Here is a 25,789-nt window from a genome sequence, read left to right on the forward strand (position 1 = left end):
ATGTTTGAAAGTCCTGTGCAAGAGTCCCAGCACACTCGTCTTTGTTTCCTACAATGACTATTTCATACAGAGAGAATGACTGTGTGCAGGCATTTGCATCCCCTGCCCCACTGCAAGCTGATACCATATGTATATAGCACCAGAGGTCTCTGGGTCGCTCGTAAATATGAAAGGACTACACAGAGAACGTTACGGGGGCACATCTCAGTAGCGCCTGTGTGCAATCTCAGCAGGAAGTGATGTTTCAATCGGTGAAGTAAACCTTTTTGTTGAAAGGTCCCATTGATAAACGAGGCAATGTGATTGCCCTCTGCAAAATAATATTCACAGTGTGGGCTGACATTCACATGCAAAACACAGAAGAGGCAATAAAGGTCACACTCCAGAGCCGTATAGAAAATGACCACATTTTGACAATTTCTCCTTATGGCACCAAATTATTTATGGTCAATTGCGTAGAAATATTCTTTCACAGTATTTAAAAAAAATTGTTGGATATTTTATTAGCATTGCCGTTGCATGTGTTACATTGAGCCACAAGGGGTTGAATGTATGAATGTATTTGTATAAGAACAGGTCAGATATCTTGCAGATTCCTTTTGTCTTTTGACCCACTATTGCAGTGCTTCTCAAATAGTGGGGCGCGCCCCCCTTGGGGGGCGCCGTGCTATACCTGGGGGGGCGCGTGTGACCCTGGGGAACAGGCTTTTTTTTTGCAGTACTAGATTAAAGTGTAAATGCGCATCTTCCCAGCAGGGGGCAGTGGCGCTCTCATTGTTACTTCTGTGACGTTTGCGACAGTGCAACATTTTACGACTTACAAGACAAGTTAGGATAGTCACGGTGGGGAGGGGGGGGGGGGGCGCGAATAGTTTTCTTCTTGCTAGTGGGGGGCGTAACAGAAAATAATTGAGAAGCACTGCACTATTGGGCAGACGACGCTTTCAATCCAAACATTTTAGGGTCATGGACTCTACATTTGGAGGCCAGTGAACCTTGCACAGTGTTGTAGTGAGTGATGCTTTTCATGTTAACTTAAATTAATTGTTTCATATTTGCACATCTAGTGCATAAATTACCAGACAGATAATTTGCACAGTCCCACACAGACAGTAGTGCCAAGATTGATTTTCTGATTAAGGTAAAATTCTTTAGGTCTCTTACCTAGGACTAGTTTGTCATGGCTGCCAGGACAATTGAGGGCTCCTTCGGCAGCCCTCTGCTCTGACATGGACATCCACTTTTTATTTCATTGATTTTCGTGTTGTATCATTTGTGCCCTCTCTGCATCCATTTCAACCTGGTGATCCTGAAAGGAGGATCCTTCCATCTGTGGTCCCTTCTCAAGGTTTCTCATTTTCCCCCGGTAGGGTTTTTTAAGTTTTTCCTTGCCCTTTTGGGAGCTTAAGATCAGGGGATGCTTTGAGAATAACTGTCAATTTCTGTCTATGTGAAGCCCTTTGAGACTGCTTGTGATTTAGGACTATACAAATAAACTTGACTTGACTTGACATGGCTGACACTGCTTGCGGTGTAAAGCCCCAGACAATTTAGCTCCAAGGATCATCGGGATGCGCCAACCACTCGACCACAATAAGGTGATGGGCGATCCAAAACATTTTTTGATAAATGAAGGGGAGATGGACTATAAGGTAGCTGTCAAAGGTTTACCATTTCTCACCAACTGTGGTTGTCTTTTGCTTTGTACATGTCCTCTCTGCTTGGTTGAGCCCTCATGTTTCTGTCCAAGGTCTTCTCCAACTGAATGAAATGTGGAAGAGAGTCGGTGAATGCTAGATATCTTTGGCATCTATCCCTCGCACGGAGCCTTGTTAAAGAGTTTGCTCAAGGATGCTTTCTTTACCTCACTAACCTGCGGCCTCATAAATCCAAGCATAACCTATTCTCATTGCAACAGATAGTATGCAGTGTTTTCTCTCCCTTTATGGTTGACCTCATACCAGCTTGCAAATGAAATGGCTGAAGACAATGGGGCTATTATACCTAAATGTCAGTATAATAAGCCTCTGAATTTATTCTTTTAAATAATGTTATAACACTCACCATTACAGAACAGTTCTTGCCGACAGAGGCAGGTCTTGTATCCGTTTGATTATCTTGTCTTTGTTCGGAAGATCATCAAAAAGTTCATTGGCTACATCCAGCATGAACGTTTTAGCATACTCTCCATCAGTGGTTTGCTGCTGGCTCGCTTGCACCCTGCTCAGAAGCTCTTGGCACGCTTTCTTTCTGCTGTCTCCCGCCGGGTATTTTGATGCAAAGGTAGCGTGGGACGTGTCGAAGTGCCGCTTTACATTCGACCGTTTCAACGATGTACCGTTTTTTTCCGTGTATAGTGCGCAAAATTTAACAAATTTATTGTCCTATAATCTGGGGTGCGCATTATACATGGGTACAATTTTTTTTTTAAATATATATATATATTTTTTTAAAAGAAAGTCATGGTACAACAAAACCAACAACAGGACTGACCGACAAAGTCGTGGAACAAAAAGACAGGGTGACATTACCAAAGACAGGAACAGAAACCACATCATGACAGTAACACATGCAATGATCCGACGGTGAGCGAGGGGCAGACAGGGCTTAAATACAAAACACGTTACATCGATTGAGGTGACACAGGAAGAGAGGGGCGACGCGAACAGAAACTATGGCAACCTAGACACATAGCAAAACTGGGGACGAGACATGACAAATCTCCCCCGAAATAAAACTTGAAATCACCTTTCTTCTTGTTTGTTGTCAATCGCGCATCGCATTCAGCCATCCTGCCCAACACACTTAGTAAAATTCATAATTGACGACACATCGTTTGATGCGATGGTGCAATCCTTGATGGTGTGTTATTGTCAAATATTGTTTGTTTTTTAATCTCCATCGCGGACCGGACGTCATACGGAGGCCGCCATTACAGATGCGCAGAACGGATGCGCAAGACACGTCAGCTATATAAAGAGCGAGAGTTGTTTTCTTCCTATTAGTTTCAATTCACAGTTTAATTAGCAGTTTCAATCAGCAAATAACAAAACGCGTATTACATGTAATATTTTATTTCACAACACTTTGCCTTGTTCCTTTCGTCTCTGCTGTTCACTTCAAACACGCTCCATACGACCACAATGCTCTCGTATCAGACGCTTGCTCGATCACCTGCTCGTTTGCTGTCTGTCACAATGTACCCTACACAAATCCGAAACATTTGTTGCGGCTCCGAGTCACGACGAGGGGCAAGTTTTGGTTTCCAAGGGTGTTTTTATTCCTCTTCAACGTCTCTCCCATACAGAACCGCCTTTTTCACGTCCGCACGCCTTTTTCACATGCGCGCACGGAGCGCGCGGTGGTGCGTTTACGGGCAGTCGGAGAAATCAACGCCAACGAAAAAAATTACATCCACCCTAGTTAAGACCATACCAAAGACTATAAAAATGGGACCCATTGCCTCCCTGCGTGTGTGACGATCATTGGGACTTAAAAATTTTTTTTAAAAAAAATTAAAAGAAATTCATAAAGATTGGGTGCATATTATACATGGGTACAGGCTTTTTTCCAGCATCAGCATGCCATTTTATACATGGGGGCACATTATACACGGAAAAAACGTTAATTTTGTCATTGCAAATTATGTAGACACACCGCAGAACCCGCTCTCTCCACAAAGGCGAATTCTTCGGTCCATTCGTCCTGAAATGTACGATACTCGTCGTCTTTTTTTCTTTTCGCCATCTTCTTCGTCGAAGGGTTAGCTTTGAGCTAATGATCGAGCAGACGCCGTCTCAGACTGATTCAAAAGGAGGCGTTTACCTGTTTTACCCAGCAACGGCAAACGTAGGCCAGTATCATCCAATTGAAATAATGGACAATTGCTCCTGCAGCCCTGAACAGGACATGCGCAGTGAAAAATCGATGGATGGAATAAAACAAGTGAGAATATTTTGTTTTATCTGCGAGCCATATGCAATCATCAAAAGAGCCACATCTGGCTCGCTAGCCATAGCCCCTGTTTTAATCAATCAAAAAGTTTGCGGCGCAAGTGAACACTACCTCGGTAAAAAACTTCAAATGTCCAACCGGAAAGGGAGGTGCACATCTTGCTGCCTGGAATAAACCACAACTGAATGAGTAAAACTTAAAACGGAAGAATTTATAAACGTAATACGTAAGCTTTAAATTATTAGGCTTAGCATCACACCTATTATCATGTTTTTGAAACGGTTAGCGAGATTAACAAACTGGATTTAATAACAGAAAGTATATAATTTTAGTTTCTTTTATCAATTTTAATTCTTTAAATTAAACTTATTCTGGTGAGTATCAGCTGCGCTGGGTTTGTAAATCGTACCATCCAGCTGCGGTGATGATCCGATGGCACTCGTGCCAAAAATCCGGACAAATGTCACTTGATCAAGGAGCAAATCCTCATTAGATGAGATTAGATGACTTTATTTGTGCAGTTTGTGCACTGTGCACAGCGGTGTGTACTCTGTGTGTTTACAAGAAAAATGCAAGTACTGGGCAAAAACAGGCCAGTGACAGAATTTATGTGCATCATTGATATTTGTCGCAAGTGTTATATAAATGCTTATTAACACACGCTTACTTTGGAATATATCTTACTCACCTAAATCTAGAACGGCATTGCACTCAGTGGGAGCAGTGATGCTCACTTTCTAACTTTCGCTTCTTTGGTTCTGCCGTGTTTCGTATCTTGGGGTACGTCTCTTCTTCATCTACTTTTGTTCTTTATTGGTAGAGCAACTGTCTTGATCAACAGTAGCTCTCTCTGGTGTTAAAATTAGAAAGTGGGATACACTCAGGCAAGAGGAAGTGCGGGCCATATTCTATTTATAAAATGTCTTGTGGGCCAATTAAAAATGGACCATAATTTGGACACCCCTAGTGTAGGGGTACACTGGCCTGACTTGTGTGTGGGCAGCGCAGAATCGTTTGCCGCTTATTGATGGAGTGCATGTGGGTGTTACCGATTGCCCGTCTCTCTATATGTGCTCTGCGAGTGGCTGGCGACCAGTTCAGGGAATAGTTTGCCTTTTGCCCAATTGTAGCTGGGATAGTCTCCAGCGCCCCCCCCCCCCCCCCCCCATAACCCTGAATAGGTGTTGAGAATAGATGGATGTATTACTACGTCATTGTGAAAAAAAACTATTGAGAAATCACACATACACTCAAAAGCTAGACATTTTATTTGGAATACCAAAATGGTAACAATGAACATTTCAAGGAAATCACAATGTCTTATCACATTTACCCTTTATCACTGTTGAGCTATTTTTAGTAGAGGCCCACAAGATATTCATGTCGTCCTTGGGGGCTACCTTGGTGCCCGCAGGCACGACATTGATGACCCCTCTGCACAAATGTCATAGGCTGTAGATCAGCAGTGTTGCTGTATTTACAGGTTAGCATGAGGTGACTGTCCTCGCAAAACCGGCAAGAAGATAATCTCTTGATCATTGTCAAATAAATTATTTGATCATTAATGAATCTGTTCAGCTGTGTAAAACTGGAATAGGAACATTTAGAGAGAGTTAATGCAGGACTAGTTTGAAAGCTATATATAAACAATACATAATTGTGCTCTTAGTCATCACTGCGTTTGTGGTCCTGCATACAGTACAGTTTGATAACTACAGGCCTTGTATTGAATTGAATTATCCTGGCAGAAACAGATGAAAACCTGTGAAAACACTTTGGCTGAGGTATCAGTTTATGCTTATCTGTGGTTTTAGTGGAAATGTTACTGTGTGTCCAATCTGAGGCACTGGCTTGATCTAACTTCTCTTTAGGTTAATGGACAGCAATTGGGTAAACAGCAGCAGACATGACATTGGAAACTTGCAGTCCAAATATTTGATGAGGGAAAATAAAACTGAGATAGAGACAAGAGAAGGGAACTTCAGGTTTCAATGTATTCTTCTGAGTTCTCTAATAGTCTTTAACACTTGCTCTTGACTCCCCTCAAATGTTCCATTCATCTCATGTTCTCCTCGATCACAATCATTTTAATCATATCTCATTCCTTCATTGTCTAAGCCTCAATTATATTCCCTTTCTATATGTCTCTCTTTGGAAACCACTTTTTGACCCCTCTCAGTTTCGTCACTGCCAACACTTACTCCGATGAAGCGTTCCTTCACCGCTTGTTATGGGGGCCAAGTAGTTGCAGATTATGGATGCTATTGTCAGTGTCTCTAAATTTACGTGTTGTTCACTGTTATCCCTAAATCCGTAGTAAATAATGATATTGAATACCTCCATGCTAGAATCGATATTGTCACCATCAAACATCAATTAACTTCATGGACAATGTAATTCCTTCTATTTAAAGTTTTTCAGTTTCTTTGATTTCTTCTAAATTCCCAAAACATGCATGTTGGGCAGACTGAAGATTTTGACTTAGGTTAGTTGTATGAATGTGTGCGATTCTGCTTCAGTGCCTTGAACATCATCCGGCCTCTGTTACTCAGGGACAAACTGCTAGAGGTAGGCGTGAGTTCACACTTTGAGGCATGGCTTACTGACTATCGGCTGAGGCTGGGTGACTGCATGTCAGACACTGCTGTGAGCAGCACTCGAGCACCCCAGGGAACTGTGCTCTCTCCAGTCTTGTTGACTTGCTACATGTCTGACTTCAAGTACAACTGTGAGCTGTACCACATGCAAATGTTTGGAGATGACATTGTCTTCTGGCGATTGTACAAACATACAAATACCTGTTCGTGCAGCTAGGCTAACGCAAAGCCACAGAAAACTAACTCTGGGCACTATTCAAACTCACCACGCTGCTCTGTCATTGGTTAAATGTACCCATATCACATGATTTATGGACACCATGTGGTCAACCAGGGTCCACAATCCTGGCATTGTTTTGCATGAGCCTCTGTCCTGTTTTTATTTCCTGTAAATAACTTTTCTTTTTTGTGCTTGAGGCCGTTCCACTCCCAATTTCGTTGTGTACCTGCTGTGCAATGACAATAAAGGCATTCTATTCTATTCACTTGATGCGTGAGGATGCTCAGTTTCCCGAAAAAGTCATAAAAATGTCTGTGGAAAGGAAACCTGTTAATCAAGTATTAATTAAAACAAAATGTAGTACATAATAAAATAATACTAAATGTACATAAAATATAAAAAATAATAAAGATGAAGAATGAATGTTTGGGATAAGAAAGAATTTTTTGAGAAAGGGTGTGTGATTGCCAACGCACACCACACCCTGTTCTAACTTGGTTTAAAAAAATGATTTTATTTCTTCAATAGTTCACTAATCTCAGATTATCATTAAAACACACTTTATACATTGTATTGTGAGTTTGCTGCGGAAAACACTGTACCTCACATAGACAAGTGCTCAACATTAAACCTCAAGAGTCAAGTTGCGGTGGCCCTGTCGGAAACACTACTGGTCCCATATATTCATGTTATATTCATCCGTCCGTCAGTCCATCAATTTTCTGAACCGCTTCTCCTCATAAGGGTTGCGGGCATGCTGGAGGGTAACCCAGCTGACATTGGGCAGTAAGCGGGGGACACTATGTGAACTAGTTGCCAGGCAATTGCAGGGCACACAGAGACAACCATTCACACTCTCAATCATACCAACGAGCAGTTTAGAGTGCTCAATCGGCCTAACTTGGTAAATGTCAATGATTACAAAATCATACTCATGGGTTAATGATAATGATCTCTGATACGAATCAACTTTTCAAAAAGCCGCTCTCTTTGAATAGGTTTTAGTGACAAATAAGATCACTTCTTTTTTCATTTCAGTTTCCATTCATCATCCACTTTCAACACGACTTATCCTGTTTTGATGTTTGATTCATTTAATAGGATTAATTAACAGAATGACGAGATGAAGTATGAGGTATAGTGATATTTTAAGCGAGGTACTACTACTTCTCAAGTAGATTTCCAAGTCAACAAAAACTCAATGCTCCAATCAAATTTGAACTTGAATTCATGCATAGATTCAGCCTAGACATTTTTACTTTTACTGCGTTGCTGCAGTAGGCTGAACACCAAAAACCATTTGGATAATACATTAAGGAGTGTATCTTTATCCTGGTCAATAATGTTGTTAACTTGCCATGCACAAACAGTATGCATAGTGTAAATTCAAGGGCTTGATCTATTTTTAACAGCTCAAACTCTCAATATTACGATTAAAAACCAAGAATGTCGGGCTGAGCAATATTCTTCTCTAAAATTCTCATAATGGTATAAATTCCCTTCATAGTAACAATATATACTGTTATATAAACGTACAGATGTTGTACTAGTCTCTGGTCTCAAAAAGAAGGATGCTGGATAAGCTTTTGTCTATCTTGGACCGTCCACACCAACCATCTCTAAGCAGAGGAGGACCGCTACCACTGGAGTTTTTTTTCTCTCTGAAGCCATGCTGCCTCTTAATTTAATCCCGAGAAAAATGTACATATTCTCATGGAGTTAAGCACTTTTTCTCCAATGCTTCACAGAGGCTGTTTTAAGTTTAACGCCCCATGAAGGTGAAACATGTTGGACATTTTGATTGTTGACGACCTGAATGGCGCCAGTGACAGCTGACTTGTGGTCCCATTGTGGATAGACTGCACGCTGAGCCTAACTAATGGGCTAAAAACATCAGTGCCAGCTGTCACTTCTCACCTTTGCAGAGCTTTTCAGCTTCAAACCTGCTACGGCTTGTCTGAAGGCGCTGCTCACTTTTGCAATAACTGCAGTCATGAAATGCCTTTCACGATTACAACCTCTACAGTCATCGGAAAGGCGTGATAGTAAGTTAGATAATGAATCATTTCTTTTTGTTTCATCTTTGAACAAACACATTCTCTATTAATCATGTTGGACAAGCGGTGCACACCTCAGCGTTGCTCATCTCGTATGATGACGATTAACTTATCGACTCCACAATTTAATTCCACGTTTAAAGTTTGAGATTTATTTTCCAAAAGCCAGCCTCAGAATTCAATGAGTTAGATCTCAGAGGCAGTTGTGCACACACATGAGCTGCTTATGCACGGCATGTGAACCGGAAGTCATTCCTGAGTATGCACTTTGTAAACTGTCAAAGCAAAGCCCTGTAAAAAGAAAAAGAAAAAGAAAAAAGAACTTGAGCAGAAATGGAAGAATACGGCCTATAGCCGCCAACTCCCACATGAAACTGTCATTTTGGTCCATGGCTGGGCAGCGGCAACTGAGATTGTCCAGCCGTTAAGCTCCGTATTCAGAGAGCCTCATTCCCCTGTTTGCACCCAAGTGCTTATTTAAGCGCCTGGATTCATGCGCTTTCCATTCATCCTGATTTTCCCATTCAGAACTCTGACACACTCACTCATATGTTGTGAAGATGTGTTCATTGACAGTGGAGGCCTTCTAGAAATTATGGATCGTACTTGCCATTGAAATGTGTGAGAAAGTAAAAAAAAAAAAAAAAACACACTTGAAATTTGCGGTAAATTTGAAAAGACCTTTCACTTTCTTGCTGTTTTTTTAAAAAAATATTTCTAATGGCTATGCTGTTGCTGTGTGCCAAAAGGCGCTGTGCAGTTTTGTTTAGTCAGTGAGCGCTGAAATCTGTCTCTCACAGCAAGGCCACTTTCTGGCACAAAGTTGCCAGAAATGCTGCTGCCATGGGAAGATTCATATACGTACTGTCACTGCGCTGAAGGACAAATGGAAAGAATTACACGCTCAGTGAAAACCAAAATCTTTGCGTACCGCAAGAGACTAGAGCGTGCCCACCAGTGTCTTCGCTTAATTTAACTGCACTGGAGGAAGAAGTGGCATCCACGCTCTCTATAGTGGACATGCTCAGAGAGTAACGTGGAATAGATACAGATGATATAGCTACGGTGACCATTGGTTTTTAAATAATAATAATAATTCATTAAATTTGTATAGCGCTTTTCAAGAACCCAAATTAAACGTATTAAATGTATAAGGACCTCACTGAAGATTGTATCCTGGAAGCTTCACCATTTTGGGTCGTTAAAATGATGGAGAACTACATTTGACAATTTTCTTGTTCTGTCATAGTGGATGGCTGGATTTGGTTTCACTTTGCAAATGTCTGGGCACAAAATATTGATCCTTGATATACCTACTGTCTGAGAAGTATGAAAAGACAGTTTGTTGTTTTAAAAGGTTGAAATCTTAGATCTCTATGTATTACATTTATGGGTCGGTGTGTCATTAATGGGGTGTGGCCCTTTGTGTAACAAGGATTTTGGAGTTAGTCGGACTGACAAGTGTAATGTTGCCGTTATGTATTTGCGACTGTTTGTATCATTCAGTGAACGACTGAAAGCTAGGGGGATTGTAATGTTTCAATAATAAATGTGAATCTGTCCCCCCCATACCCACCAATATTGAATGACACACACACGTACAAAATACCCACAGCCCGGTATTGTGTGTGTGTCTGTGCGTGTTGTGAGCGTGTGGGTGTGCGCGTGTGGATGGGTGTGCATGTGCGTGTGTGTGCGTGTACCTCAGAGATGATACATTTTTGTCTTTGGCAAATTGCCTGCACACTTCCACAAACATGTCTGATTAATTTACGTGGCAATGCTTCAAATGGAAAATTCCTTTAAATGATACATTTTCCCTTCAAATGATTCTTAGTCAGGTACCTACTTAAATATAGAAGAAACATTTTGTGACTAAGGAACATTGAGTTAGAAGTTGTGTTGCTGTCTAAAATTTCCGTTTTTTTTTTTTTCATCTGCTTTCCGCAACTATATGGCTTCAAATACCATCTGCTGGTTTTAACTTGAGCTGGAATCAGCCCCGGGGTATTTCTATGACGGATCTTTTCCAGTTGAAGCCTGTCCCCAGATTCCATATGTCACAAAATGCTCAGCCTTGGATTGTGGATGACAAGTGAGGAGTTGAGAACAGATGTAACTTTGCTGCACCTGTTGTCTTTTGAAATTATTGAAAGCCAGAATCACCAGACGGGACACAACACCCTTCAGTGTTGACGTCTCTAGAACAGGGCTCGTATTTTTAGACGACTGTCTCCAACCACTGAGAACCTCCCACAAGAAAGATAATACGTAGTTGATTATTTTAGAATTATCCGTCTGTTATATGTTTGAGTGGCCTCTTCCACCCATACCTTCCTGATATTCTTGGTAATTGTCTTAAAATAAATTGTAGCGACTGTTAACGTTGATTAGGGGTGTCAAACTTATTTTTGTTGCGGGCCACATTGTAGTTATGGTTTCCCTCGTGGGGCCATTAATGATTTGAATAGAAAAGGATGGACACTCATATTATCACATACAACAGAATCTAGTAAAATTAAAAAATTTTCCTAATTTATTTTGAAAGTGGGATTCTAAGAAAATATTGTTGCAATAGCTCACTGTTATTAAAAGGAAGACAATTCACAGTTTTGGTATTTTAACAAAAAAACATCGAGTTTGAAACATGATTTGCCTTTACGGGCCACATAATATGATGTGGCGTGCCGGATCTGGCCCCCGGGCCTTGACTTTGACATTTGTGACATAGATCATTGTTGAGTATGGGGTCAACTATGTTATCCTTTCCCTTGCAGTTTTCACCGTTGACAGCTGCACATATTCAGTGCTTGTCTGTTCAATGCTATTACCGTAATTTTCGGACTATAAGTCACGTTTTTTTTTCATAGTTTGGGTGGGGCGGCGACTTATAATAAGGAGCGACTTATGTGTTTTTTTCCCCCCCCAAAAAAAGTGAAACCGCGATGTAGCAAGGGATTACTGTAATTTGAATTTCAAGTGACGTCAGCAGCTCGACACGGCGTGGCGCGGCGGTTGTGTATAAAAAGGACAAAGATTGATGACAAAGATGACATAGGGCCCCACGTACTACCGGCATCAATAGCGGCTTTGTTTCTAAATGACACTGAGGATGAAGAGTTTGAAGGATTTGGAGTGACACAAAAGGTTTGAAAAACTATTATGGCTTTTACACACGCCCGGTCCTTTTCTACGGAGCTCTCTTTCACCTCCGTGAATGGAAGTCGAGGGCCGGCGCTCGGCCGGGTGGCTGTCCGGGGACGGTGGATGGGGCTTGGTCATGGCTTTTACGCACGCCCCGTCCTATTCTATGGAGCTCTCTTCCACCTCCGTGGCTGGAAGTCCACGCCGCCACACGCCTGGAAGTTTGTTTTGTTAAATAAAGAGCCGTTTACCAAACTCACGTCTTTCCTTGTACTTTGTTAACACTACAATCTAGTTATATACTAAATCTGTGGAATAACGACGAGGCTGACATCAGGGCGCACGCACGGCGTTGTTGACAAAGGACGAGGAATTTGATCGATGGATTTAATGATTTAGAGTGCACAGATGGTTTGATAATATTATTGCTTATATAATAGTTATTTGACATCTAATTTATATATCGTTATATGGGCCTGTGTAATATTTCGAAGTGCAAGCGGCGTCAGCGGCGCGCACCCATTGTTGACAAAAGACAATCGATGGATTTAATGAATTGGAGTGACACAGATGGTTTTATAAACGTGTTATTTATGTAATATTTTTTTTTAATAACGCTGTTACGTCAGGCTCGTTCTCAGCTCTTTGTTTGTGTTTATGTCACGTTAGCATACCTATCGTTTAGCCTGTTTTGTTGCTCGTTCATGTCTGTTCTTGGTGTTGGATTTTATCTAATAAATTGCCCCCCAAAATGCGACTTATACTCCGGAGCGACTTATATATGTTTTTTTTTTAGTTTTTGGGGCATTTTATGGCTGATGCGACTTGTACTCCGGAGCGACTTTTAGTCCGAAAATTACGGTAAATGTGGTGTGGCACAAACTAGTAGAGATGTTTTTGAAAATATAACATTTTCTCAAGTGTACAGAATTCCATATAATCCTATGCCTGTAAATGAAAGCTTTCGTTTTAATAACACAATGTTGGCTCTGATTAAAGGGCTTGATAGTGTGGGGAACAGCACTGGTTTATCATTAACCCTGTACCGTATCTGCTAACAGCCAAAGAAATTACTTCCTTATGCCATGTCCTGCCTCGCGAGCATGGGTGTGTGGCTGTACTCCTTTTGAAAATCACATGGGTGCCATGTCATGCTGGTCATGAGTTGTTCCAGCGCTTGAACACTTGTGTGTTTATTTCCATTCCATTTAAGCCCGGGGTAAACCCTTGTGATCACATGACCGCCAACAGGAAGTCAAAGAATCAATCTGCTGCCCAAGGACTGTGCGGTATCCCTGAACTGATGGCAACAGACTTTCACAGCTCCTTTTATGGCTGCTCTATTCTTAGCGCATGTGCATGGGATGAACAAGGAGCTGCTGTTTGTCTCACTCTATGAAAAGTCCAGCACTTGTGCTCAGGTCTACATGATTTGATTTCACTGTATCAATATGCACTTTTTAGTTCATTTATGCTGTAGTTTAAGTTCACTATTAATATACAACTTACAAGTTTCATCAAATGAATGTGATGGAATGGTAAATGGAAATAGTGAGAGGAATTTGATCATTGTGAAATATTTTTAGAATTTCTATATTCAATGATGATTGCCAGTATGTTTTGCAACCAAATATACGGTCTGATTGTTTAACGTATCCTCACCCAGGATATCATCAGATTTGATCACAGTCAAAATAAATTCGCTCGTTGTTATAAATGGGACTAGTGTCAAGACCGATTAAATACTACTGTTTGTGTTTGACTTCATTATTATAGCACTTGAATCTTAATGACTGCACAATTATCAACAAACGGACATATACATGTACATTAAACGCTGGTGATCTCACATGTAGTGTCTGATAAGAGATAAAAGAGCCTTAAGGATTCCTCCTGTTTTCTTTTTTGTAACACCTGACTACCAACATTTTCATCAGTGGTCGAGAGCTCTGCATCGTCCTCCAATCACATCCTTTTACAACACTTCCTCGCAACCTCACTGTGCTGGTTACCAAGGAGACAGTCAAGTTAGGTTCTTCGAAGTGGAGCAATGATTTGGCAAGAGTGTGTCTTTTTTGTCATCAAATTTTGGATTGCTGATGATGATAATAAATCACCATGTGCACTAATGCTTGTTAATGAACCACTCGGTGTGTTTGTTGTCAAGTACAAACCTTGTGGCTGTGCATATTAAATGTCTTTCCTATCAGTTTATGACCAGATCTAAATAGTCACACCTGTTTTTTCCCATGATCGCATGATGCCTGGCTGCTTGCAAGGATTTCTTTTCATGCCAGAAATCCGTCCACTGTGGCGGGATACTGAGGACAAGCTTGAACCTGCTGGCTTTGACTATTTTGAAAAATTGGCCAAAGATTTTAAGTATTAGAGGAAGGGAGGAAACTCAAAGCCCGGGGGCCATATGTGGCCCACCATATCACTGTATATGGCCTGTGAAAAAATCCATGTCAACTCCCATGATCTTTGCTCAAATGTTTGCCAAAATTCTAATATGCATGTGTAATAAATAATAATGTTAAGATTTTGCAAGAATACTTTGTTAGCCTTTTTACAGTAAGTTGAACAATAATTGAATAAAATATTATTGATTAAAAAAATGGTAATCCATCTATTTGTTGTGTATTTGTATTCATACGAGACAATAAAACATTTATTTGGTGTTACTGTCATAATGGCCCGCAATAAAAATGAGTTTGAGACCCCTATGCTAAACTGTGGCATCAGCGACAGATCAGCATGGGGAAACTGCAGGAGCAAACACAGCATTGCACTAAAGAGCAAGACACCAGTTTCATGAGATGTTAATTCTAAGCATTTTTAATTCTAAGCAAAGTATTTTCAGCACTGTTGAAAAAATAGACCAAATTCCACATTTTGAATAAGGTAAAAGCATATCATAATTTCCACACAAAAAAATGCAAATGGCGCATTCATGTTTTTTAATTATTTTAATTATTTAATTATTATTATTTTAATTATAGTCATTATTTGCCCTTAGTGTTGCTCCTCTTTTTTCCTTTAGTGTCCCGCTAATCATGCCTCAGTTGATTGACTTATTTGTGTGCTAAAAACTGTAAACACAATCAAATCTGACCCACTGATTTGGACCCACTGACCTCAGAGGTATCTTTTTTTTGTCCCTTGTCACTTGCCATTTTCTGTCTTTCTCACTCAGCCTCTAACTTCAGCGTCAGCACTTCTCACACCATGTTCGTGTTGCTGAGCATTTTGATTAAATGACAGCTTGTTTAACTCCCACAAACGCCTGGTATTTCTTCCTTTGCCAATACTGCTCTAATTACGTGGACTTCAAATGAGTATTTGTTATGTTCCACGGTTAAAGAAGATTTAATACCACTTTTGTCAAGCTTATTTAATGGTACACGAAAATGAGTTAGTTGTGCATAGGATTAAATGATGTAAAGTTACAGTTGCACATCAATCTTGGATACTTGGCTGCTATAAAAAAATATAGATTTGTTTTGATTGATAGAAAACTACATTTAAAACACTGTCATAATGAGAAACCCTTTGGTTTTATACTTACTGTTCATCATTACTGTCAGCTGACATTCTTAGACATATTTGGAAATAGATATTCCTCTCTTTTCAGTGATCATAATCCTACATGTAATACCACTGCATTTAAATTCAGATTGCACTAGTTATGATAAACTCCATCTGTTTATCTGTTATTTCATCAAAATGTCTCTTGTTTTCCTTCTCATAGATGCAAATACTTGACAAGTTTCCAATTGAGGGCGGGCAAAAAGATCCAAAGAAGAGGATTATCCCATTTCTCCCAGGTAATAATAACCTGCTCTCTGGAAAAGACATTATTTAAAAGACGATATTAATAATGTATGCGCAGTGCGTCAATGTGAGCCATGCGCCGATGTGTGTTTGCTCTGCACATGTGTAGATCCGAATTACTGCTGACAGGATGCAATCCATGACCTTTTAATCTCAAATGTGTTTGTATCCCTGTCCTGTCTTGAGAATTCATATTTTTCAGGCTCACTTACCAAATGTCTGGCTATGAATGTATGCCTCGTTTAATGTGTACACATCCTTGCATTGATCCAGGGCACGCCACACATGCTTGTCTTTTCTGTTGTAAATCACCACCTGACAATTCAGGCTCATGCTAGCCCACGGGAGAGTGGCTGTGATCAATATGATGCTTGTGGCTCTTGAGTGTTTGGTGGCTTTGCTTATCACACTAATGTATTGCGTTGGGTCCGTCTGCATAGTATACTACCACAAGTTGATTATGTTGATTTCTTTATGGAAATGATGATTAAATTGTGCCCGTGTTTTAGCAAACACTCCGTTTAAAGCCTGCCGTCAAGACGTAATGTTAACTAAATTCTTTCCATTTCCGTTCAAGTGCTCCACCTCCTTTGAGGGATTCCTTTTCTATATTAATAAAGCCTACAACCAACTGGTTCTCAGTCATGGCATCAATTACAGTTCGTTTTCTGTCCCATGACATGATTTATGTTTATATATAATTACGCAGTGTTCGGAATAAATGTTGCAGAGCCCAAACTGAACTGATGCCATTATGAAACGTTTAACTGTTGTATGTTGTATTCATATTGGAGTGAATATTGCTGTGATCATAAGGCCACAGAGCCAAACCTTGCTGACATCTGCTGGTGGACCAGAGTTTTACATGCATGTCAAACCATCCACTCAGCCAAATTTGATGTTATTTACTCTTAGTTTTGGGGAGCAAGTGGTTGATCATTTATCTAAACGTTTCTTTTTCCTTGGTTAAAATGTCCTTTTTTTTTACTGATCTGCTCCCTTTGCTGTCATGCAGGCAAAATTCTCTTCCGAAGGAGTCATGTGCGAGATGTGGCCATGAAGCGACTGCGTTTCATTGACGACTACTGCAGGGTAAAGAAACCTTATTGTAAACATCCTTCAGTTCCCCAACGGACTCTGTGGAGTATCAACAGTCTGTTTAAGGTCAAAGGTCACGGCCCTGTTCTCCTTTCACATGGTTCAGATATAGGATATGTGATTTGGACACAGTTGTAGTCATGGGACTCTAACAGCAAGTATGATTTCTCATATTTTACACAACTTTTACATTTGATATTGTGCTGGGAACACGTTGTGTAAGATCCAACTTTGTAGACAACTGTTAAAACATTTAGTCTGGATTTACACTGTGGGTTCAACTGCCCAAGTCTGATTCAACTCTTTTTTTAAATTTATTTTTTTAACATGTGCATTTCAAGTGACACATATTCAGTATAGCTATGTTTACACTGACAGAACACATAAAATAGCTTCACAATCGACAACACTAGGCAGTGACATTGCAAAGTAATCAATATAGCATGAATAAAACAAACCTTAAATTAGATATAATTTACGGTACTTTCTGCTCCATTATGCAATTTGAGTTAAAAAGAGCAGACTCAATTGCTTAATATTCTGTACTTAACCCACACACAGGGCGCATAATAGAGCGCATGTATGCTATGATTTACGGTAACCAACCAAAAAAAAAACGAAACAGGAGCAACACAGTACGTTTGGCTGTATATTTCAAGTTTAAATGCTTGTTGAAAGGGAACTTATTCGAATTTAAATAGGGGGAAATAAATTGTCGAAAATACTTTAAACATAGCCTTGGATTTTTTGTTGTATTTTTTCATGCTCCTTTTTTTATCTTGTTACCATGATGTATTTACAAATATTGCCAGTTAAGAGAACAAAATCATAATTATACCACCTAATCCAGGGGTGGGCAAACTTTTTGACTCGCGGGCCGAACTGGGTTCTAAATTTGGACCGGAGGGCCAAACCAGGAGCAGATGGACGTAGTGTTTGTGTGAAGTAATATAAGCGACCTGGAAAGGTCATTGCATAAAAGATTTTGGCCTTTAGTAGGTAGTAAAGCATGGATATTCCAAACAAGTTTTTTGAAAACAAATGCATTTATTAACAGCATTAAAAAAAAAAAAAAAAGAATCACTAAAAAACTGCTATCAGTGATTCTCATAAAATACGACACAGTTATTATGAATAACAGTCTCCATCACTTCAGTGCCTGCAGGTCAGATTAATGGAAGATGTTTATCTTATGAGATCACATCAAACAGCAAACATTCTGACCAAATATATGATCTTGAAGAATCGGTGAAAGCATACATCCAAATAAAGTAATCAAAACGGCAACACGGTGAGGGGTATCTGAAAATCAGAGCAGAGTTTTAACTCACAAACACCTGGTAACAGAGGTGAGGAAACGGGAAACACTTCCTTAAAGTAAGCCTTAAGAACTTTACAGGTTAAGATTAGTCCCAAACAGGTGGTGCATCAATGTCCTTGAGCATCCTGCATTGTTTGAAAATGAGATGCATTTTTTTACAACAAACTTGAGAGACTCCCCTTCATTTTCAGTGGTAACAGTGTTGTTGGTCTCCCTTTTTTGCTAGTACGTCATAGTCTGGAGTAAAACTTGTTGTGGCAATTCTTAGGAGAGATCCGAGGTGTTGGTCTGTTTACCTCGATCTGTGACAGGTTGATGTTGATGTCACATCGCGTACGTCGAGCCAAATTGGCCACTCTTTTTTAAACACTCGGCACTGTCCACCTTGCTTTTCCTTGGGCGACTCATTTTAATAGAAGGATTCCAGGGGAAGGTTTGTAGGTGGCTTTAGCGTAAAACTGTATCTGAAAGCTCAGCGCGCGAATTACAAGAATGCTGTCGTCACAGCCCACGCTCTAAATTCAGGACTGATACAAATAGAGCGCGAGTGCGCCATGTCCGTACTACTGAGTACGTACACGCACTTGTGAGTGTGCACCGAGCTTTCTGACACGGCTTCCGGTAGTAAATGCGCAGGCGAGCGCTTCCCCATCTACTGGGGAAACGCAGTCATTGCAGGCAAAATGACCCAAAACAATTTTTAATAATACAATTTATTCAGGGTTGGCGGGCCGGATTAAACGGTCCCGTGGGCCGGATGTGGCCCGCGGGCCGTAGTTTGCCCACCCCTGACCTAATCCATACAGTGTAAATCCAGCCTTGAGCTTGGACTCGGTCGCATATCTTCAGATCAAAACCACGCATATTCCAAATGCGGATACGGTACCCGGTGGTTATTTGCCAATACAAGTACAATGTAAACATAGAATGTTTCGATGATACGGACAATATAGTAGACAGCTGTTGTTTTTTTCATATTTATAAATAAATGATCACGCTAACACACCCAGCTCCCTTTCAAATGAATTAAAATGAAATAATTCCAATTAAGGATGTATTCATTGGGGTGAAAATGTCCTCTCACCTTCCTTTTTTCCCTTATTCTTCACATTTATGCCTGATTTAGACCCCTGCTGGTTCCTTCCTGTTTCCTTATAGGCTTGATTTCTTGAAACACAAGGTACAGTAACAGCTTGAATGTGATGTGTAGTGATTACAAAATAAACCAAACTGAAAAGCAATCAGATGCATACTGATAAAACAAAACAATGATACAAAAACGGTTCTCTCCTCTTTGGCTTTATTAGAGTGCCTTACTCATACCCAAATAACCTGAAGCACTGTAATGTTTACAGTTGCTATAGCGAGCCTGTTTTTTTTTTTTTTTCTCTCCCACTACTGGCGTGTCGAGCTGTTTACTTCCTACATCCTGTTCACGAGGCAAACAACAGAGAGGAAGAGTAATTACCCAGTGTTCTCAAAGCATCTGCTCTCTGGAGATTGTGGGATGCTGAGTCCATCCAGCCTTAGGTACACAGCAAGATAGTAGCTCTTCAATCAAAACCTCAAGACTCTTTAAATATTACAGCACCCTATGAATACATTAGGAATGTTGCTCAGGTCAGAACAAGGATTCAACATTCTGCATACAGCACACAGATTATTTTTAACGTACAACGCCGCATGCCATGTGCCACATCTTTGTTGGAACCGCCAGACCATTAAATATAGATGGTGACAGTGAAATATGATCTCCTTCTGTGGTTTGGCATCACCAGTGAATGTGCCCTATGATATTAGTGGCAAATGTGTCAGGTGATTAAGCATTAAGATAAAATATTTTTTTTTTTTGCCCCTTTCCCATTCATTTATTTTTTAAACTGTTGACTGTGAATGAACCTCCATGGAGCTAAATCCAAGATGTCAAAACCTTTGGTATACTGTATTTAATACACCTCATAATCAGGATTTTGGGGGCAGATCAGTGAATTTAAAAAGACAATCATGGATCAAAAGATGGAGCAATATGTCGACTTAAATATTTTATTTATGGCATATACTTATACTGTGACGGTGTATCAACAAAATATCAACATTATAAACAAAAGTATCCTCAATCATTTTTGCCTATGTTAACAATCTTAAATTCCCCTATAAGGAAAGAGGGGGCATGTGATTTGAGTAGGAAATGTTAATTCATTAACCAACGAGCAGCGCTTGATCATTTGTACTAATGTAAATGCTTTCAAAATGCAGTAAATATAAATACTTGGGTTGGAATTGTTTCAAAAACGTATTCAATAAAGAATTTATGAGCCCCAACTGTTTAAAGTGGTGGGATGCTGTCATTGTATAGTTGCCATATTAATAGTGAACATGGAACCCAACAGTTGCATAGATCTTAAACAAAAATAATCTATGCAATTTTAAAAAGTTTAACTGCAGACTGCAATTGGACTAAAGGAGTTAAGATCTTTAAATCCACATGTACTAGTAGCCGCACATGTGGATCAGAGTAATACACAGCAAAAGAAATGGTTACATATTGACAGGTAGTGCCATAATCTACAACTGTTCACTAATTTGTTTTTGTAGCGGATATGTGAGAAACACATCAAATTTCACGTAGAGCCGGTAATAAAATATTACAAAACATGCAAAATATTGCCCAATTCAATATAGGTGATCAGATCAGTTGAAAGTCTGATGTTTAAAACATGCATATCTTCTCTGTCTGATGCTTTTTTTTTTAATTTACTTGCTTACAGTAATTGGGTAGCCAATTTTTTTTTTTACACCATTTTTCTCTCGCCATTTCATGAGTGTGTCAAAACGTGAGAATGCGAATATCAGCCCTTCTGCCTGCTTAATTTACTAACAAATGCAGACAGAGTTAATGAATATTGAACAACAACAAGCGACACGTTGGTCAGATCTAGTTACTATTGAACCAGCTAATAGCAAACAAAACTGTGGTAACTTGCAGTGTTTTCTTTATTTCTTGTACCGTCAATGTTTTGCAAGGGAAAATTTCAAAATAAAAGCCTCACAGATGGTCATCAGTATCTGACCATCAAAAAATGTACCATCCTCATTGTGTCATTTTCTATGTTAAGTCCCTTAAGTAGCAGTCCCCAGAACAGGAGTCATCTATATGTAAAAAAAAAAGCTCACCAGTAATGGGACATTATTTTGGAATGTTGCACAGGTTATATGTTCTAATGTACTCTTTCAATTGAATAATACTACATTACTTCTTGTAATCCTTTTCTGTTTAGGCACTTGTGCGACTCCCCCCTCACATCTCCCAGAGTGAAGAGGTGCTACGCTTCTTTGAAACAAAAGCTGAAGATCTCAACCCCCCTGTGGAGTGAGTGTTTACGGATTGTACAGCTTTTCGTAATGTTTTTTGGCTAAAGTTGCAGTAAAGATCTTCTATTTGGGGATTATCGTTCATTAAAGTGAAATTCTACATTGATTCAAGTCTGTATGGATGCACACAGTAAAATTTGTACATACGTGTAAGTTACTCACAGTAAATACATGCTCAGCAAACCAATTAGGTCAGTTGATGGATTCATCCAGCATTTCGCCTTTAGTCCATTACCGTATCAGCTTTTACTCCTCAGATTTCTTACAAGCTCATTAAATGATGTGTAATGGGTGAGGGGGGAAAGAGTTGAGGGAAATGAAAGTGTAAGGCATTTATAATAGCAGGAGGCAGGCCCTTTGGGTAGCTTTTAATTGGTCACTCTCTCCTCTCCCAACTTGAATGCCACTATCACACTGCTAATTTATAAAATGTTCCTGTATCCACTCCAAGCACTCTATCCAAGTATTCTTGTTAAGCCTATATCCTATTGGCCTTTTGAGTTCTCTCCCCTACCTGCCTCCAAAGCATAATAGATATTCTCTCCCAGTCCCCCTGTCATTCTCTGTACGCATAAACACATTTATTACCCCACCCATCATAAAAATGGGGGCATGAATTATTTTAACTTCCCCAAAAACTGTTTAATTTCCATTTTAGTGAGCTCTCAACATTTTACCTGTTTAATTTAGGACAGTTGTGTCTTTAGGCGGTGGGCTCATACAATTCTTAAGCACTGCTGTAGCTCAGCTTTATGTTCAGTTATGTTTAATTGATGTCATGTCTCAAGGTTACAAACACTACCAGCAATGGGCAATCTAGCTTTCATCAACAGCTTCCTTTTCCTCACCGGCCATGCAGTTTTTTAAATCTCGATTCACTGTTACTCTTTCATCTCCTTAATCCTTTTTTCTGCCCCTCTATAAATAAAATTCCCTCACTGTTGCCGAGGAGCCCGGTTTATGCTATTTTAATTTGGTGCATTAGAAATCACATTTGTCATGTCAGGAGTTGTGAGGGATATTAAATATTTGGTGCATCAATAGTGCGTGCGTGCGCTCTCCTTGCAAAGTAATTTCTTTGAAGACACAAAGTTGTTCATTCAAGACATAGGTGTTTTTTATTCAAATGAATTTGATTATGCATGCTTTTAGTGTCTGTACTAAAGACATTTTAGGATAACTAAAGGGATCATAGTAGTTCATGCAAATTAACCGTATGGGATTTCATCCTGCTCCCTTTTTGGTTGACTTTTTGTCAGTGCTCACACTAAAATGATAATATTGAAGTTTCACATACTATAGTTTCACGTATTGTCCAGTGTTTTGAAGAATGAATGAATGCCTTTGAATGATGCATAACAAGAAAATTTTATATATATGGATGTATATTCATATGTATACCGTATTTTTCGGACTAAAAGTCGCTCCGGAATATAGGTCGCATTAGCCATAAAATGCACAATAACGTGAAAAAAAACATACATAAGTCGCTCCGGCGTATAAGTCGCATTTTGGAGGAAATTTATTCGACAAAATCCAACACCAAGAACAGACATGAACGAGCAATAGGCTAAACGATAGGTATGCTAACGTGACATAAACACAAACAAAGAGCTGAGAACGGGCCTGACGTAATATTCAGAGTTATTCAAATAACTTTTACATAAATAACACATTTATAAAACCATCTATGTCACTCCAATTCATTTAATCCATCGATCGTCCTTTATGTCAACAACGCTGTGCGTGCGCCGCTGACGGTATAACGATATATAAGTTATATATCAAAAAGCTATTATAGGCGGTAGAGATGCACCGATCCGATATCTGGATCGGATATCGGCCCCGATATCAACAAAATAGATGGATCGGGTATCGGAAAATACAGCCGATCTGTGAGCCGATACTTTCCTTAATCTATTGGGACGCGGGCTACGTCATACGTCAGCAGCACGTGTGCCGCATGCCACGAGAGTTTTCTAAACAAACGCAAACATGGAGCGAACGTTCGCTTCTCTTCCCCGGGTTGCTAAGCGGACGTCAAACCCTGCGCGTTCGCTTCTCTTCGGGTTGCTAATGGGACGTCAAAGGCTGCGCGTTCGCTTCTCTCCCGAATGGGGGGGGGGGGGAGGCTAATCGGATGTCAAACGCTGCGTGTTCGCTTCTCTTCCGGGGGGGGTGTTAATGGGACGTCAAACGCTTTGTGTGGCGGGCTCCATCTAGTGTGGAAACTGAGAAGCTGAGCTCAAGCTTCTTGTGCGGGCCATATTCAATTATGTTTTCAGAATTTGGTGCGGGCCAATAAAAACTGGACCGTTAGTTTGGACACCCCTAATTTAGAGCAAAGAACTGTGTAGTCTGCCTGATGCCATTGCCTTTGGTCTTTTATGTTCCACATGTAGAGTTATGTAGCTTGTTAAGTCAACCATAATATCGGATCGGTATCGGGTATCGACCGATACGCAAAGCCACGGCATCGGTATCGGTATCGGAACTGAAAAAGTCGGATCGGTGCATCTCTAATAGGCGGCTCAGTGGCGCACTGGGTAGCACATCCGCCTCACAGTTAGGAGGGTGCGGGTTCGATTCCATCTCCGGCCCTCCCTGTGTGGAGTTTGCATGTTCTCCCGGGGCCAGCGTGGGTTTTCTCCGGGCGCTCCGGTTTTCCCCCACATCCCAAAAACATGCTTGGTAGGCCGATTGAGCACTCCAAATTGTCCCTAGGTGTGAGTGCGAGTGCAAATGGTTGGTTGTCTCTGTGTGCCCTGCGATTGGCTGGCAACCGGTGCAGGGTGTCCCCCGCCTACTGCCCGATGACGGCTGGGATAGGCTCCAGAACACCTGTCATCAAATCATTAAATCCATCAATCAAATTCCTCGTCCTTTGTCAACAATTCCACGCGTGCGCCCTGACGTTAGCCTCGTCGTTATTCCACCGATCTAGTATATAACTATATTATAGCGTTAACAAAGTACAAAGAAAGACGTAGGTTTGGTAAATGCCTCTTTATTTAACAAACAAGAGTTCAACGAGCCAACAACTACTGAACTGTAACAATAAAACATATACAAGTTTCTACACGAAATAAAATGTCGTATTTTGCGCCCTATTAGGCGCACCGGATTATAAGGCGCACCTTTAATGAACGGCCCATTTTAAAACTTTGTCCATAGATAAGGCGCACCGGACTATAAGGCGCATAAAATAGAAGCTTTACTGCAACAAACTGAGGTTGACTAGGGTTGCGGTATGCACCCACTAGCCAATAACCAACGAGCCCTCTGTAAACAATCGCGTTTCTTCTAAAATGATCTCCTATAAAATGATTGGAACTGACTAAAGTTCGATCTAACGCATTGGTACTACTTACCCATGTTTCCCTTCCATATCGATCCGTAGATTTACTCGAAACATTAACAGAGCAGCCTATTTTGACATGAAATAGCCTCGCGCGTATAGCAGCTATCGTTATAGCATTAGCCATCCGCAATTTCCTATGAGACTCAGCTCACAATCTCCCATGAGCCTCAGCAAAGTGTAAACAATCGCGTTTCCCAAACGATCTCCTATAAAATGATCAGAACTGACTAAAGTTCGATCTAACGCATTGGTACTACTTACCTATATTTCCCTTCCATATCGATCCGTAGATTTACTCGAAACATTAACAGAGCAGCCTATTTTGACATGAAATAGCCTCGGGCGTATAGCAGCTATCGTTATAGCATTAGCCATGCGCAATTTCCCATGAGCCTCAGCTCGCAATCTCCCATGAGCCTCAGCAAAGTGTAAACAATCGTGTTTCTCAAACGATCTCCTATAAAATGATCAGAACTGACTAAAGTTTGATCTAACGCATTGGTACTACTTACCTATGTTTCCCTTCCATATCGATCCGTAGATTTACTCGAAACATTAACGGAGCAGTCTATTTTGAAATGAAATAGCCTCGCGGGTACAACAGCTATTCGGTGACGCCCCCTGACTACAGTTACCGTAATGTTGGGAAGCGATGCGACCTTGTAATTTACTAGTCGTACTAAAACGTAGTAAAACATTTTGGCAGAGCACTGTGTACAACCAGTATGGATCAACAAATTCATCAATTGATCCATATATAAGGCGCACCGGACTATAAGGCGCACTGTCGACTTTTGATAAAAATCTTGGTTTTTAGGTGCGCCTGATAGG

The 25,789-nt window shown here is 40.3% G+C and overlaps 1 protein-coding gene across 7 annotated transcripts in view; it reads left to right on the forward strand.

The window, feature by feature from the left end:
• sh3pxd2aa (SH3 and PX domains 2Aa) overlaps window positions 1-25,789 on the forward strand; it is a 78,285-nt gene that overhangs the window by 11,070 nt on the left and 41,426 nt on the right. For all 7 annotated transcript variants that reach the window (XM_061274084.1, XM_061274087.1, XM_061274085.1 and 4 more), the window contains 3 exons: window positions 15,724-15,799; window positions 16,822-16,898; window positions 21,504-21,595. In XM_061274084.1, the coding sequence (XP_061130068.1) occupies window positions 15,724-15,799; window positions 16,822-16,898; window positions 21,504-21,595 (245 nt within the window). The remainder of the gene's footprint in view (window positions 1-15,723; window positions 15,800-16,821; window positions 16,899-21,503; window positions 21,596-25,789) is intronic.

This window comes from Syngnathus typhle, linkage group LG3 (assembly GCF_033458585.1).
Source record: "Syngnathus typhle isolate RoL2023-S1 ecotype Sweden linkage group LG3, RoL_Styp_1.0, whole genome shotgun sequence".
NCBI classification, from domain to species: Eukaryota; Metazoa; Chordata; class Actinopteri; order Syngnathiformes; family Syngnathidae; genus Syngnathus; species Syngnathus typhle.